At 48.1% G+C, this 19,471-nt stretch overlaps 1 protein-coding gene across 2 annotated transcripts in view; it reads right to left on the reverse strand.

The window, feature by feature from the left end:
* The window catches only part of oca2 (oculocutaneous albinism II), a 93,609-nt gene that overhangs the window by 34,381 nt on the left and 39,757 nt on the right, over nt 1–19,471 (reverse strand). For both annotated transcript variants that reach the window (XM_056277728.1, XM_056277727.1), the window contains exons 15-17: nt 2,881–3,028; nt 2,050–2,107; nt 1,757–1,865 (exon numbers count right to left, since the gene is read on the reverse strand). In XM_056277728.1, coding sequence (XP_056133703.1) covers nt 1,757–1,865; nt 2,050–2,107; nt 2,881–3,028 — 315 coding nt within the window. The remainder of the gene's footprint in view (nt 1–1,756; nt 1,866–2,049; nt 2,108–2,880; nt 3,029–19,471) is intronic.

The following is a 19,471-nucleotide window of genomic DNA, read 5'->3' on the forward strand; positions in this document are numbered from 1 at the left end:
TGGCCCTTGACAGAAGGTTCCATTTGCAGGCTCTTGCGTGTCATCCTGCTCTGTCTACACCTGAGGCTGAATCTCAGGTGGTTCCTATAGTCTGCCATCTTAAGTGCCGTTCGCTCGTACTCAGGCACAAGTTTAAGGCAATCCTCGCCAAAATGAATCAAAATGTCTTGATGCATGCAAAATAATCCAAGTAAGGAAATCCCAGAAAGTTCAATCAGTCCATCTGGATACAACATTTAGTGGGAGAAACTTTTCATCACTCATCTAAGTGACCTTGTCAGTCTCAGCTGCTGCAGGTATCCCCAACCTTATAAATAGCACAGTTGCATAATGACTGAAACCAGTGATCAGTGTCATATGCAAATTGCCGTGACCATTAATTAGAGTTAAAATGGGCGTGTGTACTATTAACAGAGGATTGGAGAATAGCTGCAATCACAGCATTGTAGGATGGCATTGCAACCTCTCCCCAATCCTCTGTGAATAGTACATGTGGCCATTGCAATTCTAACGAATGATCACAGCAATTTGCATATGAAACCAATTGCTGGTTTTGGTTGTGATGCAACTGTGCCAGTTATGGTAATTATGATATTGTTTATAATAGTGGGGATACCTGCAGTCAGCTAAGACTGACAAAGTCACTTAGATGAGTTTTGCGATGCGACGTTTCTCCCGCTAAATTGTGTACAGATGAGCTGATTTAACTTTCTGGGATTTCCTTCCTGGATTATTGAGCATGCATCAAGACCAGTGATGCTCAATTTCTAAACTATACCTTTGTGAATGAATAGATTGGGCCTTGCATGATGGTCAACCCTGACTATTACCTGACGCATGCATTAATAAGGGCTATGTTTGGACAGACCCCTATTTCCCCACAAGGATGGAAAACATGATGCTGTGGGTCACTCCCATTTAATAAATGTCACAAAGAAATATACTGAGCAGCACCTGTAATTAACTGAGCATGTTTGGTAACTGAGCCAACTCTGCAGCTGGGGAAGAAGCATGAGGATGTGTATGAAGACAGCCATCTTCATTTGAGGTAAGTGTCAGTGTTAATGCAATACTGTTAAGGTCAGCCGCCATCCAGACACGCACATCAGAGACATCACAGGGAGGAACACCAGACAGACAAACAAGATGTAACCCTCACCCAAGGCCAAATGTCTACATTCTCTGACCAACCAAAACAAGGCAAGCCATACAGATATTAAAAAACAATCCATCCCTGAGGGAAATAATTATTTATATTAGCTAGCACATGCTTTAATTGCAAATCAGTGAGAAGTGCTGAAGTACAAAATGTCTTTTTCAATAGCTGATCGCTCTATTATCACATAAGAGGAGGAAAACTTTTTATGATTGGTATGACTGAAATACAAGTAAAGCTTTAGTTTCAGAAATGCACCAGCTTTTTAAACATACAAACTATTATACCTACATAAAGTTGTTCACTGTGAAAAAGCAGCTATTTTATGCTTACCAGTTGATTTCTCATCAAACACAGATTTGTCACTGGCACATAAAAAAAGATTTGACAGGGCTAAATGCAGCACAGTAGCCATGTAATTTGAGGGGTTGCATTTGCCGATCGACCCATTATTTTTGTTCATTCCATACGCAAGGGGAGGAAGCTATGTTTGACAATTACACAACGGAACATAACTATCCTGTGGGGCCTATGAAAACAATGCAATGATTCTTAGTTGTTAAGGGTTTCCTGTTCCTAATGAGGTACTGCAGTGCTTACCGAGCTCAAGATGAATGCTGGGAACAAAAGAGTTGAGAAAGAACATGAAGATCACTATGCCCAGGACTGACACGCACTTGACCAGGAGGACTTTGTCAGTTATTCGGTGCTGGGGAAGAATAAAATATTATCTTTTTTTTTACTGACGGTGAATAAAAGAAAATAACATCATACAAGTTATTCATTCTGTATTTCACATTAATTCTGTACTCTGCACTGTGGGGCACACAGAAGGGAGTAAGGGATAGATAAATAAAAGGTGAGGGATGGAAAACCGCTGCCAATACAGTTACCTTTTTTTGCAATTCTTGAATGTTTTGCTCCCAGTTTTTATCCTCCTGAGAAATTTGCCTGCCAAATAAAGTATAAAGGACTTTAATATCACATTGCTTAAAAGTTAAAAGAAGGCGATAGCACCACAAATGACTTACATGCAACAGTAAAGACACTGTAGTCAGATGCTCTGGTAAATTGCTGTTTCAACTTCATTTATGTTTTTTCATTTATTGATGGCATTGTCTCCTAAAATATAATGAGTACCAATTACATACTTTGACTTGCTTGCCATTAAATGCAGATCTTATGTGAGCCATGTGTGCTGATATGATCAGCAAGATAGATAAAGATGAAGATTTGAAATGAGACATCAAAGAAGTGGCAAAAAAGAAAAAAGTTGTCTGGTAAAAAGTGGGGATAGTATTCATTCTCCAAGTTGTTTCACTCTATATAAAAGTGGAGTTGAATTTATGAACATACTCGAAATTCAACCTATTCATAAAAATGTCTGCGTAAGACGGCACAGTAATGTTACATCCATCCATTATCCAAACCGCTTCTCCTGCTCTCAGGGTTGCGGGGATGCTGGAGCCTTTCCCAGCAGTCACTGGGCGGCAGGTGGGGAGACACCCTGGACAGGCCGCCAGGCCATCACGTTATTCATTTACATTGATTTAAATGAAAACTGACAAACATTTTACTGACCACTCATCAGCATTCCTGTCCATCTAGACAGAAGAAATATTTTAGCTCACAACCTGCTGTTATGCAGTTTCTTTGTTGCATATGTATTTGTATGTACTGAATGCAACAATTCCCCTACTTATTTAACCTTTTCTTGTTTTTACCTTTGAAATGTTTTCATCATTTTGCGGAGCAGACTCTCTAGATTGAGGACTTTTTGCATTAGGAGGCATTTTACAGCTGTCTCCTCCCGGCTGGCAGGGTTGATGCGCTGGGCCGTTTGCCTCCAAACCAGGATCTCATGTTTAAGCTCTGCAGAAACACACACCAAAAGAATGACCTGATTAAGTTCTTGGTCACTGAGAAGAACCAATCAGGAATTGCGCAGTTGTTATCTGGATGATTTGGACCATCTGATTTGTGTATTTGTAGCCTTGGGTTTCTTGGCAATTGTTCCTGTAACTCTCCTGCCTAACATCCAACCAAAGGGCTATTAGGTTGTTTTCAGTCGATTTGCTGTGAGATCCCAGTTGAGGAACTAATGTAGCCAAGTGCTGAGGCACATTGGCTGGCACTAGAGTGGCCAATGCTGAAGCAGATCTACAGCTCAGTGGCGTTGGATGCCCATGTAGATATCAGCAAGTGCCATCCATTGTCAGTTGGTTGCTAGGTGACCTTAATAGGATCTAATTGACACAGGAAAAAAACACTTTGGGTAACAAACGTACACAATTACCAGTCGTAGCAGGGGCTGTGACTCAATTTAACGGCATGTTATTCCAGCCAGGCCAAGCAAAGAGTTAGTGACAGAAACTCCACTGGGTAGGATTGATAGAAATGCTATCAGCTCTGCATTGACTGGTGACCACAGAGCCCACAGTGGCTTTCCATCAAACTATGCAGGGAACACCACAGCTCCTAACCGCTAACCTTCATCCCTTCTTAAAAAGGAAGAAGGATTCAGTGATGACTCTGAGGGATCCTCTCTGTGGTTGTGATTGCTGACGGAGATGTTATTAGAGAGGGGAAAATAGCAGGCTAGTGTAGTGGTGCAGGGTAAACACCGAAGTGAGTTTGTGCCTTTGAGGAAACTGCAGCCAAACTCATAGAAATATCTCTGGCTTTGTCATGTGCATAAACGACAGGCAAGGGAGTCGCGATTAATAACGTGCTTTACTCAGCCATCTGCTTCCAGTCCCCGACCCGGACAATCCCCAGAATCCCCCAGTACAGAACCGCGCTAAAACATATAGTTGCGTGCCCCTCCTCTTACGTACACAGCATGCTGGGCACTGTAGTTCTCATCACATCTCCCTCCTTTTAAAGAACATGTATGTTCCAATGGAAACAATAACATTGCTAGATTATAAAACATAGCAACAGCAATACCATATTAGCAATTTGCTAATTAACAGCATAACCAGCTAACAATGAAGACATGCACTTCAAAATTCAAAAATTAACCTGAAGGATGGGGTAGACTGCCCAGTCCTTCGACTGAGTGTGGGGATTATTCTGCCCCATTGCTCACTCAGTATCTAAACATCATACCGCTTTGGGGGTTTTACAACTCTGCCACTGGAGGTGATGGTGAACCCAGAGGGCCTTGCTGGCACGTCCGGCTCCGTGGGAGTGCCCGATGAGGTGGCGACCGGTAGGCCGAGTTGTTCCTGCTGCAAGTCATTGCTGTCTCTGGCTGGTTGGGTTGCAACAGTTGCAGGGGCAGGCACAGATTGCAGGTGCCTACGGTTCCGTCTGAAGACAGCCCCGTCTTCCGTACGCACCATCTAGTCCATGGGCCAGAGCCCAAAATTTCCTATTTCGGTATACTCAAGGTGGCAAAACTTACTTATAATTTTTGAAAGGATCCATGTCTGTAGATGATATTTTGGTATGATAACCATTCCTGAGTGGCAGCTGTATCACAGTTATCAGCTCATGAAGTTAACCACCCCCTAAAGTAAATTGCATTTTAGACGCTGGTGCATATCCTGGTTTAGCCTCATGGTCAGGACATTTTTCAATGTTCTATAATATTGTCTTTGGTATCATTTTAAAGGGGACCTTCTTAGCTTTCATTCAAGCCCTGTTGTGGATATTTCTCACAAATATAGAGGTCACTTGAGCTCTTCAACCCGTCAATAACACACATCTTTCTGCAATGTTCGCCTAAACTATATACTTTCTTTTAGCCCTGTGGCATCTAGGCATATCAGGGACACAAAACACAAAAACTGGAATACTCACAGGACTGTAAAGATTCAGGAAATGTATAATATACCCATACTATTTCATTGTGTGAGGTGATTGTGAACCTTAAATTAGAAGGGCATTATTACTAAGAAACTAACTAGACCAAAGCCAGTTAGTCCATGGGTCAGACCAGATATCGATATCACCCAAGGTGACACAACTTCACTGGTGCCATTTTATTTGGTACACTAACAGAAGTAAAATAATACATGATAACCTTTCCAAATGAGCAGCCATTTCATTTTTCTTTCAGGAAACCTGTTTCTGTGCCTCTCACGATTGTGTATTTGCCCAGATTTTTACAAATATAGCATTTCAACACCCCTGGTACTGATTAGCCTAGCTTAAACTCTGGGACAGTTCTTAGTTGGCCAACAACCAAGGATAACCAGTACTGTGTACTTCCATTCATTGTGCTAAGCTAGGCTAACGTGCAGCCAGATAGCTTTCTACTAAACACATATAGAGGAAACTGGTATCTATCTTCTTGTCTCACTCTGGAGAAGATTGTAAGCTAATTTCCCATAATGTTAGCATGTTCTTTTAATGTATATGTTAATATGATTAGTTAAAGTGGCTACGAGGAACTTTCATCTTGTGTTGATTTTAGCGGCCTCATGTGGACAAAATACAGCTGTTGCATAGCAACTAGGTAATGTATCTATTTGTGGCTATGTAAGATAAATAATGGTAATATGACGCTGGTGAAGCAAAGTAAACTTTGTTTTAGTAGTGTTCATACACCTAAGTTACATGTATTTGTTTGTATGTGGCAGGTGAAAACTGACTGAATATGGCCACTGGTGAACAAGCAAGTTTTTACCCAATACCAAAGCGCCCACGGGTGGAGTGCATTATCCACTGTTCTGATGATACAGATAAGCTGGTTTCACTACAAACTGTCGACTCATGGAGAACTCTGCTCAGGGCAGCTCAGATACGAAATCATGCACCAGTTTTGAAACTGGCAAAAGACATTCCTGAGGGACAGATTCCAGCAATCTACTACCACAGAAAGTGTCGCAGTATCTTCACTATGAAGCAAATTCTTGATGGCCTCCTTGCAAAAGAAAAGAAAAGTTGTGTCTCTGCTGAAGAGAAACAATCTAAGAGAGTAGCTCGACATGCTCCAAGTACATCTAGGACTTATGATGCAGAGTGCATATTTTGTCAGAAAAACAGCAAATATTCCAAGAGACAGAATACGAGAGAAGTACTGGTGCAGTGTCGAGAACTGCGAGCTGATGCAAAGATCAGGAGTGCAGCCACAAAGAAAAGGGACAGCAGAATCCTTGCCATTGTGAGTAGAGACCTTGTAGCAGCTGAAGGGCACTACCACAGGTCATGCTATAGACTTTACACCAAAGAAGAGGTTTCCAAAGGAGAGGTTGCCAGCAATGAAGATGATGATGCTGCAGCCCAGTATGAAGCTGCTGTGAATAAGGCATACAATGAGCTGTTCCTCTTCATCAGGATGGAGCTTTTTGGCAATCCTCAAGTGATGACAATGACTGATCTCTCTTCTAGACTGGTAGCTTCAATGAACTCCCAAGGCATTGCCCAAGTCAAGGAATCAACCAAGAAGCACATAAGGCGAAACCTGGAGAGTGAGTTTGCTGGAGCCTTGCAGATATTCCCTGATGAGAAAGGAAAATTCCTCCTCTATCCCGATAACTTGTCCATGAGGGAACTTGCCAAAGAAAATCAGTCTCTCAAAAGGGAGCTGCAGACCCTGAAAAGTGTCAGTGCACAAGATGTTATAGCCAAAGCAGCCATCAAATTGAAGGCAGACATTAAAAGTCAAGATGTTCCTCAAACCTGGCCGCCTGAAGTCAAACCAGAAGCAGAATGTCCTACCATTCCAGAGTCGCTCATTATCTTCCTGTACTCTCTACTCACAGGCTCAAATGATCCTGATCATGCATCCCAGAGAGTGCAGTGCCTTCTGCAGTCATTTGGCCATGACATAGTATATGCAGTGACATGTGGAAATACCAAGCCTTCCAAGCACATTGTTCTGCCATTCAGTGTCAAATCGTTGACAGGAAATGTAGAGTTGATAAACATCCTCAACCGACTTGGTCACAGTGTGTCCTATTCACAGATGGAAGAGATCAACACTGCCCTGTGTCTCCAGAAACTCTCATCATCAGGGAGTGGCATTGCCCTTCCAGCTAACATCCATCCTGGCATATTCACAACTTTAGCCTGGGACAATATCGACCGTCTTGAAGAAACTGTCAGTGGTGAGGGAACATCTCACAGAGTCAATGGGATTGCTGTGCAAGCAAAGCCAGTCAACCCACTTCCTGTCCAACCCATGCCCACTGTTCCCAAAACAAAGAAGAGGAGCATTGATGGACCCCCACCAATGTTACCAACTTACAATGCTGGACAACGGGTAGGGCCACCACAAAGCAAAAAGTCAGATGCCGATACTGCAGCCAATACTAAGCTTGCCAGAGAGAAAAACCTTCTTTGGGTCCTAGCACGCATGTCACAACAAGAAGAACAGTCAGTCAGCAGCTGGACAGGCTTCAACATCCTGACTCGAGGAGAGATGACGGTCATCCCCGACAATATAGGCTATCTGCCTACCATCAATGCTCCAGCGACACAAATGTCTACTGTCAACGAGGTGCTTAACCAGTCACTGAGCATCATGCAGTGCTTAGGCCTGAGGAAGATTGTCTGTGTCTTTGACCAAGCCCTGTATGCGAAGGCTGTCGAGATCACATGGAAACACCATGACAAGTTCCATGATATCATCGTTAGGCTTGGGGTATTCCACACCATCTGCACACTGCTGGCAATAATAGGAAAGCGTTTCCAAGATGCTGGACTCAAAGACCTCTGCATTGAGTCTGGCATGATTGCAGAAGGCTCAATTGCTGGTGTTATGGATGGCCGCAAGTACAACAGGGCAGTGCGACCTGTATGAGGCTCTCATGCGACTGACCTTGAATGGTTTCCTGTCCTGGTTGGAAGAAACTCACAGGAATGACATGGTTCACCTGAATGAGACACTGAAGACCATTGACAGCCTTGGGAAAGAAGTCTCACAACATGCTTTGAAGGAGGTCCTCGAGAACAGCTCTTGTACACACATCATGGATCTATTTGAAGTCTACCGTGAGTTCCTTAGAGGTGGAAACGGCAGCCTCTCGAACTTCTGGATGTCCTATTTGGACATGGTTGAAGTCTTGTTGGGGCTCATCCGAGCATCCAGAGAGGGAGACTGGATGCTACACTTGGCTAGCATTCGAGCAATGATCCCATGGTGCTTTGCTTATGACAGGATGAATTATGCACGCTACCTCCCCTACTACTACGCCCAGATGTCTGAGCTGCCCATCACACACCCAGATGTGTACACAGAATTCATGGAAGGAGGCTTCTCAGTCCAACTGGGCTCCACCAATCCCTTTGGCCGAATCCCTGTTGACCAAGATATAGAAGAAACGGTGAACAAAGACACCCAAACAGCTGGAGGGACAAAGGGATTCAGCTTGAAGCCAGGAGCTGTGACCAAATATTATCTCACAGCTGAGTATAGAAGCATGTACCTCAGACAGCTGAGAGACCTGACAGGTCAAGGCAGGTGCAAATGGTCTCATCCAGATCTACAGAGTCCAAGGATCAAGAGAGATGAAGCAGATGTCCAGTCTCTCATGGACCTTATGGAGAATAACTGGCTCAATCCTATGTCCCCTGATGAGATTGATTTGGTTAGCCTCTCCACTGGCAACATGGCTCCACCTGATGTGACCATAGATCTCTTGAGAGCTCTTGAGAAAGGAGAAGAGGCCTACCAAGCATTCCAGCAAACAAGGTTAGATGCAGACCCACCACCTGTGAAATTCCACGACAAGATGGCCAAGCAAAGTCTGAAAACATTCTCCAATGTCAGCACAAAACAAGCTCATGGAAAGAAAGCACAGGACGTGGTTCTGAAGGCAGATAGAAACCTTTTCAGTCACATGATCCTGGTGGCTGAAAGCAGGAAGGTGAATCTGAAGGATGTCCTTGCCTACCCATTGGGCCCACTACCATGGGCACTGGCAAATGCTGATGGGTCCTTACGAAAAACAAACAAGGCTGCACTTGCCAGAGAGCTTGAAAAGAATGTATCTCCTGCAGAAGACATCCCAATCCCATCTACTTCCATCATTGATGGGATGAGCCTGGTCCAAAAAATGAATGGCAACAACAAAACCTTTGCACAGGTGGCAGAGTCAGCCTTGACCCAGGTCCTCCATGAGGGAGCACAGAGTGGGAGGATTGATGTTGTTTTTGATGTCTATCACCAGACTTCGATCAAAGATGCTGAACGACTGAACCGGGGTGGAGACATCACTCTCCAGTACAAGAATCTTGCAGGGGGACACCACGTCCAGCAGTGGAGAAAATTTCTGTGCAGTTCCTCCAACAAGACCAGTCTCATCAAGTTTCTGGCGGAAGAGTGGAAACTCCCACGACACAGAGCTATGCTGCATGGCAAGGTGTTGTACATGACCTGTGAGGAAACCTGCTACAAGTTGACAGAAGATGGGTGTGAGGAAGCAGCAGAACTGCACTCCACACATGAAGAAGCTGACACCCGTCTGCTCCTGCATGCATTGCATGCAGCAAATGCGGGCTCAAAGTCAGTTATCATCACAGCTGAGGACACTGATGTCATGGTGCTTTGTCTTGGCTTCCAGAAGGACATCACCTGTCCCATCTACCAGAAGTGTGGGACTCAGAACCGCACACGGTTTGTCGACATCACCAAACTGGCAAGTTCACTTGGAGACAGCATCTGTGACAGCCTAATTGGCTTACATGCCTTCACAGGCTGCGACACTGTCAGTGCATTCGCTGGTCGAGGGAAGCTGAATGCCCTGAAGATAGTGAGAAAGCACACTTCCTGCCAAGAGACTTTTAGTCAACTGAGACAGACATGGAATGTGAGTGATGAGCTGTTCCAGAAAATTGAGCAATTCACCTGTCGGATGTATGTTGCTAATAGTAGCACTGCTGAGGTGAACAAACTGCGTTACCAGCTCTTCTGCACCAAAAGGGGAGAGGTTGAGTCCAGCCAGCTGCCACCATGTAGAGACTGTCTCTTTATGCATGTTCAACGAGCCAACTATCAGGCAGCAATATGGAAGTGCTGTCTGCAGGCTAACCCTGTGGTGCCAAGCCCTACTGAGTATGGATGGACAGACGATGAAGGCAAGCTGGCCATTTACTGGATGCGCTCCCCACCTGCACCAGATGTGGTCTTGGAAATGCTAACATGCAAGTGTGTGCATTCATGCAAAATGCCAAGCTGCATGTGCCTGTCAAATGGACTTCCATGCACAGGCATGTGCAGGTTACAGACCTGCAGTAACCAAAAACAGCAGGATGGTCCAGAACTGGACTTTGAACTTGGGGAGTCAGATGATGAGAGAAACGAGCAGTTTGATGAATGACAGTGTGATGATTCTGATGGTATTACTGTGGTAGTAGTCTATTGATGCACAGGATGTTGATTCTGGACTTGGTTACCCAGAGCTTGATAACAATAATGTAACCATATTCACATATACCCATTACCCTACCCATTACCATTACATATACCCACTAATGATATGGGATTACATGTATCATTGACTAAGTATATGTAAATGTCAATGTTGTTTAAAATATTAAAATAGTTCATTACCTCACTATGGTATTCCTTTTTATCATGTATTTTGATTGTGTATTTAAACAAATGTATAGAGACCAGTTTGTGACCTAACTGGCTTTGGTCTAGTTCTCATTTAAGGCTCACAATCACCTCACACAATGACATAGTATGGGTATATTATACATTTCCTGAATCTTTACAGTCCTGTGAGTATTCCACTTTTTGTGTTTTGTGTCCCTGATATTCCTAGATGCCACAGGGCTAAAAGAAAGTATATAGTTTAGGCGAAAATTGCAGAAAGATGTGTTAAATGAAATATCATCTACAGACATGGATCCTTTCAAAAATTATAAGTAAGTTTTGTGTGTTATTGACGGGTTGAAGAGCTCAAGTGACCTCTATATTTGTGAGAAATATCCACAACAGGGCTTGAATGAAAGCTAAGAAGGTCCCCTTTAAAATGATACCAAAGACAATATTATAGAACATTGAAAAATGTCCTGACCATGAGGCTAAACCAGGATATGCACCAGCGTCTAAAATGCAATTTAGTTTAGCGGGTGGTTAACTTCATGAGCTGATAACTGTGATACAGCTGCCACTCAGGAATGGTTATCATACCAAAATATCATCTACAGACATGGATCCTTTCAAAAATTATAAGTAAGTTTTGCCACCTTGAGTGTACCGAAATATCGTCTGGCCCATGGACTAATGTAGGAGCGTGGTTCCCCTGAGGGATTCACCGCGACTGTGGGCATGTTCCACCCCTTTTGCCCGTCTAGTTTGACTCGTACCCTCTCACCTGAGTGCAGTTCGGTTAGGGCACGTGCAGAGTGTCTCCTGTCGAAGACAAATTTATAAGCCTCTTTTGCCCTTCTGTCATTCTTCTCCACCTCCTTGTGGTCGAAGAGCTGTGGCTGGAGTTTCCTCTCCAGCACAGGCATGTTGGTCCGGATCTGGCGGCCGGTCATGAGCTGCGCGGGGCTCGCACCTGTGGCAGCAATTGGTGTGGCGCCGTAGCACATCAGCGCTAGGTGAGGGTCAGGCTGCTGCAAAATTCTTTTGGCCGTCCCAACGGCCCTTTCAGCAGCTCCATTTGCCTGGGGGAAGTGGGGGCTGCAGGTTGTGTGGCGGAAATCAGTTTCTACAAAACTGCCTAAATTCGGCTGACGTAAACTGTGTGGCATTGTCACTAATGAGTTCCCCAGGGACACCCCATCGTGCGAACATACCTTTCAGCTGCTCAATCACCTGTAGACTGGAGGTGGTCCATAGCTGGGCGATCTCAATGTCCCTGGAATAATAATCAACCACCACCAGGTAGTTTTTTTCCATCCTGTTCGCAAAGGTCTGCCCCAATCTTGTGCCATGGGCCAGGCGGCAGTGGTGTTGTACGTAGGGGCTCTTTGTACTGTGAGGGCTTATTGATTTGGCAGAATGTGCACTGTGTAACTTTCCGGTAAATGTCCAATCCGATGCTGAGCCACCAGACAGACATCCTGGCTCTTTCACGACACTTTGTAAGGCCTTGGTGCCCTTCGTGAATCCTGTGTAGGATGTCTTCCTGATACACGGGGGGGATTACAATCCTGTCTTGGTACAGGAGCAGCCCGTCTGCCTCGGACAGCGATGCCCTCGCAGCATGGTAGCCATGCAGATAAAAGGGCACGTGCCTTGGCCATCCCTCTCTGGTGTACCCGATCACCCTCTGCATTGTGTCGTCCTGACGCGTTGCCTGCTTTAACATGTCCAGCTTCGTGCTCGACACCGGTTTGGTTTCGATCACAGCTTCGACATGCGCACGCATATCCCTGTCTGTGTCTGCCCCGCGGCCGTCCTGGAGTGGGTTCCTGGAAAGGGCGTCGGCCACCACCAGCTGTGAACCCGGAACATACACTGCTCTGGGGTTAAAACGCATTAGACGAATTAGAAGCCGCTGGCATCTCGGTGGCACTTTGTCCAGATCATATGCATTAATGAGGGGGGCCAGGGGCTTGTGGTCTGTCTGTAAGCTAAACTCAGCTAAGCCTAACAGATAACGGGAAAACCGCTCACAGGCCCACACCCCTGCAAGGCATTCCCTCTCTAACTGAGAGTATCTCTTCTCTGCATCTGTGAGAGTTCTGGAGCAGAAGGCAACAGGCTGAACTTTGTCCCCCTGAACCTGCAACAGTGCTGCCCCCAGCCTGTAACTACTAGCGTCCGTGCTCACAATGGTGGGCCTTGCTACATCATACTATGCCAGGGCAGGAGTGGAAGACAACATTGCTTTTACCTTGGTGAAGGCTTGCTGTTGGGGCTCCCCCCACTGCCACTCTGCGTCTTTCTTCAGCAGCTCACTCACCAGGTGTAGCACTGATGACAGTTCGGGTAGAAACCTCCCCAGATAATTTACCATACCCAGCCACTGTCTCACCTGAGGGACATTCTCAGGGCTCTGCATGTCTGAGATGGCCTTCACCTTGCCTTGATCAGGTTTGATGCCGTCTTTGCTGCTGATGTGCCCGAAATATTGCAACTCACTCCTGCTGAAGCGGCATTTCTCCCGGTTGAGCTTCAGCCCCGATGTTTTGATTGTCTGCAGTACCGCCTCCAAGTTTCTATCGTGCTCGTCCTGGTCCTTGCCGTACACGAGTATGTCATCCATGACGACGACCCTGCCCTTGTGGTCTCTCAGCAGAATGCACATTTTCCTCTGGAAGATCTCCGGTGCCGATGTGATGCCGAACGGGAGCCGCTGGAAACAGAACCGGCCTCTGGGAGTAATGAAAGTGGTTAGTTTTACACATCTGGGATCCAGCGGAATTTGCCAGAAGCCAGACGATGCGTCTAGCGTTGTAAAAACCCCTGCCCCTGCTAACTTGGGCATAATGTCCTCCAGCGTGGGAAGCATAAACCGCTCGCGCTTAACAGCCTGGTTTAACCGCTTTAGGTCCACACAGATCCGTATCTTGCCGTTCTTTTTGACTGCGGGCACCATGGGTGCGCACCACTCTGTGGGCTCGGTCACTTCTGTGATGATCCCCAAGGACTGCATGCGTTGCAGCTCGTCGTCCACCTTTGGCATGAGAGGGAAAGGGACCCTGCGTGGCGTGCTGAGGGCATAAGGCTGTATATTGGGCTTAAGCTCAATCATGACAGGTTCACAATTAAGCAATCCAATGTCCCCGAAAACGTCTTCGCTAACCTGATCTGTTCTAAAAACTAGGCCCATTTCACATGCAGCTCTGCGACTCAATAGATTGTTGGCATTTGGCCCTTTTATCACAAAAATCCTAATTTTGTGCATCTTCCCCCGTCTCTCCGTGCACGCCACAAATTTCCCCGCACACTGCAGTGCTCCCCCTGGGCTTCTCAGGTCGATTGATGTTTTAACCAGCTGTGGCCGTTCAGGCAGTGACCTATATGCAGTCTGTGACATGGTAGTGATGTCCGCCCCCGTATCGATTTTAAAATTAACCAACTTGCCGCAGATCGGTAACTCCACTTGCCACTTTTTCCTCAAAATCCATCCCCTCCATGCAACCGAGGAAGTAGGGGCGGCTTTCACTTTCCGCTTCGCCCTCATACGCATCATCCTGGTAAACGACCTCCCTCACGTCTCTGGTTTTGCATACGGCAGCAAAATGTCCCAGCTTGTCGCATTTCCTGCAACGCCTGTTGCGTGCAGGGCATTCCTGCTGCTGCCCGTGCACGCGATTACATCGGGGGCAGGCTGTTTTGGGCCGCTGTGCGTTTCCGTCGCCCTTATTGTAGTGGTTGCTAGCGTTACTGCGGTCGCGGTTGGTATTGGCGCCCTGTGCTTTGCTAACTGCATTCAGTTCAGCTGTAATTCCTTCCGCATTTTGCTGTTTAACCAGTTCGAACTGACGGGCCATTTGCACCGCTTTTCCTAGCGTGAGCTCATCTTCCATCTGCAATTTCTGTGACACGTCTCGGTCAGCAACTCCGATCACAACTCTATCACGAATATGCACTTCCTTTAATGCCCCGAACTCGCAGTGTTCTGCCAACTCATATAAACTCCTCACAAAGGCCTCGACAGTCTCTCCAGCTCTCTGCGAGCGCTGGTGAAAACATGCACGTTCGTGGATTACATTTCTCCGTGGTACGAAATGCTCGTTGAGTTTACTGACCAGTCTGTCATAATCGTTAGCGTGAGAAGCCTCTTCGAACGTAAATGAATTAAAAAGTAGCTTCCGCATCTTTCCCCATTGCGTATATCAAGGAATTGACTTGGATCTCACCATCCTCCGCATTTAGCTTGGTTGCTAGTCGAAACCGGGAAAACCTCTGAATCCAAATCGGCCATGCCGCCGGTTGCGTGAAATAAAATGCCTCGGGGGGATTAAATTTTGCCATTCTTCGTCTCACCGGACCAACTCCGTTCCCGATTATTGAGGCAGGTGGATTCGAAGATCTTCTGACACCATGTCATGTGCATAAACGACAGGCAAGGGAGTCGCGATTAATAACGTGCTTTATTCAGCCATCTGCTTCCAGTCCCCGACCCGGACAATCCCCAGAATGCCCCAGTACAGAACCGCGCTAAAACATATAGTTGCGTGCCCCTCCTCTTACGTACACAGAATGCTGGGCACTGTAGTTCTCATCACAGGCTTATTAGTCTGTCCATTATTTACAAGGCCTCAAATAGAAAGATCTTTGTTCACACCAAATGGATTGTATCATAGAGGATACAGTTACTATCAAAACTAAATAGACTGTGTGGCTTTTCTGCTTGGTAGACACAATTTAATCCTACCTCTAGACTTCTAGAGAGTATACTGAGTTTTTCACAGTGGGGTAATGAAAATGATTTTGTCTGCTGCTGATAGAAGAAGGTAATAGGTGATACAAGGTGAATGACATGGCTAAAACAGCCATGGTTTATCCAATCAAAAACAAACAAAAACAAAAATAGCCGATCAGAGGAAACTGCAAGTGAAGTGTAAATGTGAAAGTCTGGACTGCAGTAAGAATGGGACTTTGTTGGGGTCCGCGGTGGTCTAGCGGTCTGAGCATCGGCTTTGTGTCGATGCAGTTGCCCGCTCGACACAACCGCTACGTTGCATTCTTTATTTAGACTGGCACAGCATCAAAGGCAGACCCGATCAAACAACCCAGAGCCCGCAGGCATCACCAATCAATCCCAGCACCATAGAACAGCACCAAATCAAATGCAGCACTGTCGATGTGTGCAGACATAACACCCCCCCCCCCCCCGGCAGGATTTCAAACATGAAAGGTTGACACAAAGTCCTCTAGGTGGCCAGGGCGTAAACGTGTGCGAACAGGTCGCGGGGCGGCCTGAGGCTGGGCAGGCCGAGGTGGGGAGGGAGAAGGCAGAGGAAGCTGAGGCCCAGGAATGTCTGGGGCCCATGTAGGAGCTGCATGAAGCCCCGGGGCATCTCGCCATGCCGAGGGAATGGCTAAGGTTGTGTCACCAGCTGTGTGTGGCGGAGCTGACACCTTCCGTAGACGACTGGAGTACCACCGAGTGCCATCGCTGAGGAGGTAAGTGGCTGGGCCCAGCTGACGGGTGACTTGGAGAGGAGAGGACCAATATGAAGCCATTTTATTGTCCCTGTGGGGCCTGCGGACCCTGACCCAGTCTGACACATTGATGTCTGGCACCCTGGTTTGTTTTGACTGGTCAAACCGTTGCTTCATCCGCGTCTGCTGACGAGTGACTGAGGCTCTGACCCCAGAGGGAGGTGCCTGGGGTGTGGAGGGGCGGAGCCTGTCAAGGGGCATGCACAGTTCCCGGCCTAGCATGAGAGAGGCTGGGGAGACGCCTGTGGTCGAGTGCTGTGTGGCCCGATAGTGCAGCAGAGTGTGACGGATGGCCTGCGTGAAAGAGCACCCTTGGGCCATGTGTGCTCTGAGGCCGTTCTTCAGTGACTGGTGAAAACGTTCAACGCCGCCATTGGCCTGGGGGTGGTAGTACGCAGTGCGTATATGACGGATGCCCTTGCTTTCGAGATAAGCAGTGAACTCAGCAGAGACCAGCTGAGGGCCGTTGTCAGTGGTGATGGTCTTTGGGAGGCCCCAGCGAGAGAAAAGAGAGTCCAGGAAGTCGATGATGATCTGTGAGGTCACAGTGCCGGAAGTGGTGAGTTCAGGCCATTTTGAGTGCAGATCGTAGGCGACCACCATGAAGCGTTGGTGGTGGGGAACTCCATGGATCTCACCACAAATGTCCAACTGCAGGTGTTCCCAGGGCTGAGAGGGCCAGGCGAGAGGTTGCAGGGGTGGGGGAGCCTGGTGGCCAGTCTTGCCACTCACAAGGCAGGCAGAACAGTCCTTCACCAGAGCCTCAATATCTCTGTCTATCCCCGGCCACCACACCAGGTCTCGGCAGCGCTGTTTCAGTTTCACAATGCCCAGGTGGCCTTCATGCGCCATATTCAAAACACGTGCACGGAGAGCAGCTGGGACCACTGTGCAAAACCCACGTGCCACACAGGTGTCGTTCCAGCAGGAGAGCTCCTGTCTGACTCGGCCGAACGCAGCCAGCTCCTCTTGGACCTTGTGAGGCCAGCCGTTCTGGATGTAGGTGCGGAGCTGGGAGAGGACAGGGTCCTGTTTGGAGGCTGCCCTCAGCTTCTGCAGAGAGACAGTGGCCTGAAGGGGTGTGTGTAGCATTTGGACAATGTCCTTTTCCACACAGTCAGTGTCCATCTGTGGAGCTGGGGTGGAGACAGAGCGAGAGAGCAGGTCGGCGACAACATTGTCTCTGCATGGGGTGAACTGCAGGCTGAAGTTGTACTGGCGGAGGCGGTCAGACCAGCGGTGCAACCTCAGGGGTTTGTGGCCTGTCCCAGATGTGGACAGCAGCGCTGTCAGGGCCTGGTGATCTGTCCTGAGGGTGAAGGAGCGGCCATAGAGGTAGAGGTGCCACCTTTCACAAGCCCAGATACAGGCTAACGCCTCACGCTCACCCACGGAGTACCGCTGCTCGGTCAGGTTGAGGGCACGGGAGGCGAAGGCAATGGGCTTCTCCACACTGTTCTGGGTTTGAGACAGCACAGCCCCTATCGCTGTGGCTGATGCATCACAGGTCACAAAGGTGGAGCTGGAGATGTCGAAGTGAGCCAACACTGGTGGTGAAGTCAGTTGAGTCTTGAGATCACGCACAGCGTCACTGCATGCCTTTGACCACACCCATGGCTCGTCCTTACGCAGCAGCTGGCGCAGGGGGACTGTGGTCGCAGAGTACTGGGGAATAAACCTCAGGTAGTAACTTGTCATACCCAGGAAGGAGGCGACCTGGGCGGCCGAGCTGGGCTCAGGGATGGCCTGAATGGCGTCCACATTGGATTGTAGTGGAGTTACACCGCTCGCTGACAGCCGGAACCCCACAAAGTCGATGGCTGGCACAGGGAGGACACATTTCTCAGCATTGAGAGTTAGCTTGTGCTTGGACAGGGCTGCGAAGACCATGTTGAGGTGCTTGTCGTGGATTTCACTGGTGGGCCCGTGTACCACTGTATCGTCCAGATAAATGGCCACGCCAAGTATGCCAGCCAGCACGGAAACCATGATTTTCTGGAAGCAGCTAGGGGCGGAGCTGAGACCGAAAGGCATCCTGGTGTAGCGAAACACTCCTGCATGTGTCACAAAGGCTGTGAGGTTTCAGCTGCTGGGGTGGAGGGGCACCTGTAAGTACCCCTGTCTGAGGTCGCGCTTGGAGAACACCTCAGAGCCATAGAACTGAGCAGTGAGTTCTTCTGAGGTGGGCAGTGGATACTTATCAGGGACCACTGCCTTATTTACTGCACGTAGATCGACGCAGACACACAGGCCCCCCGACTTCTTCTTAGCCACCACGAGGTTTGAGACCCAAGGTGACGCATCCACCGGTTCAATGATGCCAGCTTCCAGCAGTTGTTGCAGCTCGGCGGAGACCCCATCACGGAGAGCCAACGGGATGCGGCGCAGTGGTTGGATGACAGATTTCACAGCAGGGTTGAGGAGAGGTTGATGGGCGAAGGCGGAGAGGCAGCCCAGCCCCATAAACCGATGGCCACTTCTGCTGCCAAGGTGTGGCAACAGTCAGGATTGCTGCCCCCCTTGTGTCTTAAGAGGGAGAACCCCAGAGCGGAGAACAGGTCCAGGCCCATCAGGTTGGCCCCACGGCGTGCCACATGAAAAACTGCATTGGGCACCAGCTTGGTTCCATAGCGGACAGTCACTTGGAGAGAGCCAACCAGATCGATTTTGGAGTCACCATACCCACAGAGGACAGCTGAGGGTGCGGACAGTGGCAGTGAACCGAAAAATTGACTGTAGGTATCAACATTCAGGAGAGACACACCTGCACCGGTGTCCAACAGCAGGGGGATGCACACATCATTAATGTTGACTGTGCATGATTTGAATGACACTGGCCCAGAGCTCACCTTGTGAATGACGGTGGTTGAAGACTGGGGGGTGTGGCCCTCTGACCCAGCCGGGGAAGATCGACAGACGTTGGCAAAGTGATTTTGCTTACCGCAGCTACGGCATGTCTGGCCACGGGCAGGGCAGTTCTGAGCCCTTGAAACATGAGGGCGGGGCCGAGAACGCCGTCGTTGCAGTTGCAAGACGTCCCCAGTGGAGTCGGCGCCCGCCTCGCTCTGGCTGGGTTGCGTCCCGAGGGGCAGCCGTGAGTAGAGGGAGGAGTCGTTGGCAGCTTGGCTGGAGGTGGCCACTTGCTGTGTATTTAGCATAGCAGCACACTCAGCTGCTCCCTCAACCTGTAGTGCGATGGTAATTGCTCTGGACAGCAGCAGATCGTCTTTTTCCAGCAGGAGAGTCTCACGCACCTTTGAGTTGTTGGAGTGTTCGATTAGCTG

This window comes from Lampris incognitus, chromosome 3 (assembly GCF_029633865.1).
Source record: "Lampris incognitus isolate fLamInc1 chromosome 3, fLamInc1.hap2, whole genome shotgun sequence".
Taxonomy (NCBI): Eukaryota; Metazoa; Chordata; class Actinopteri; order Lampriformes; family Lampridae; genus Lampris; species Lampris incognitus.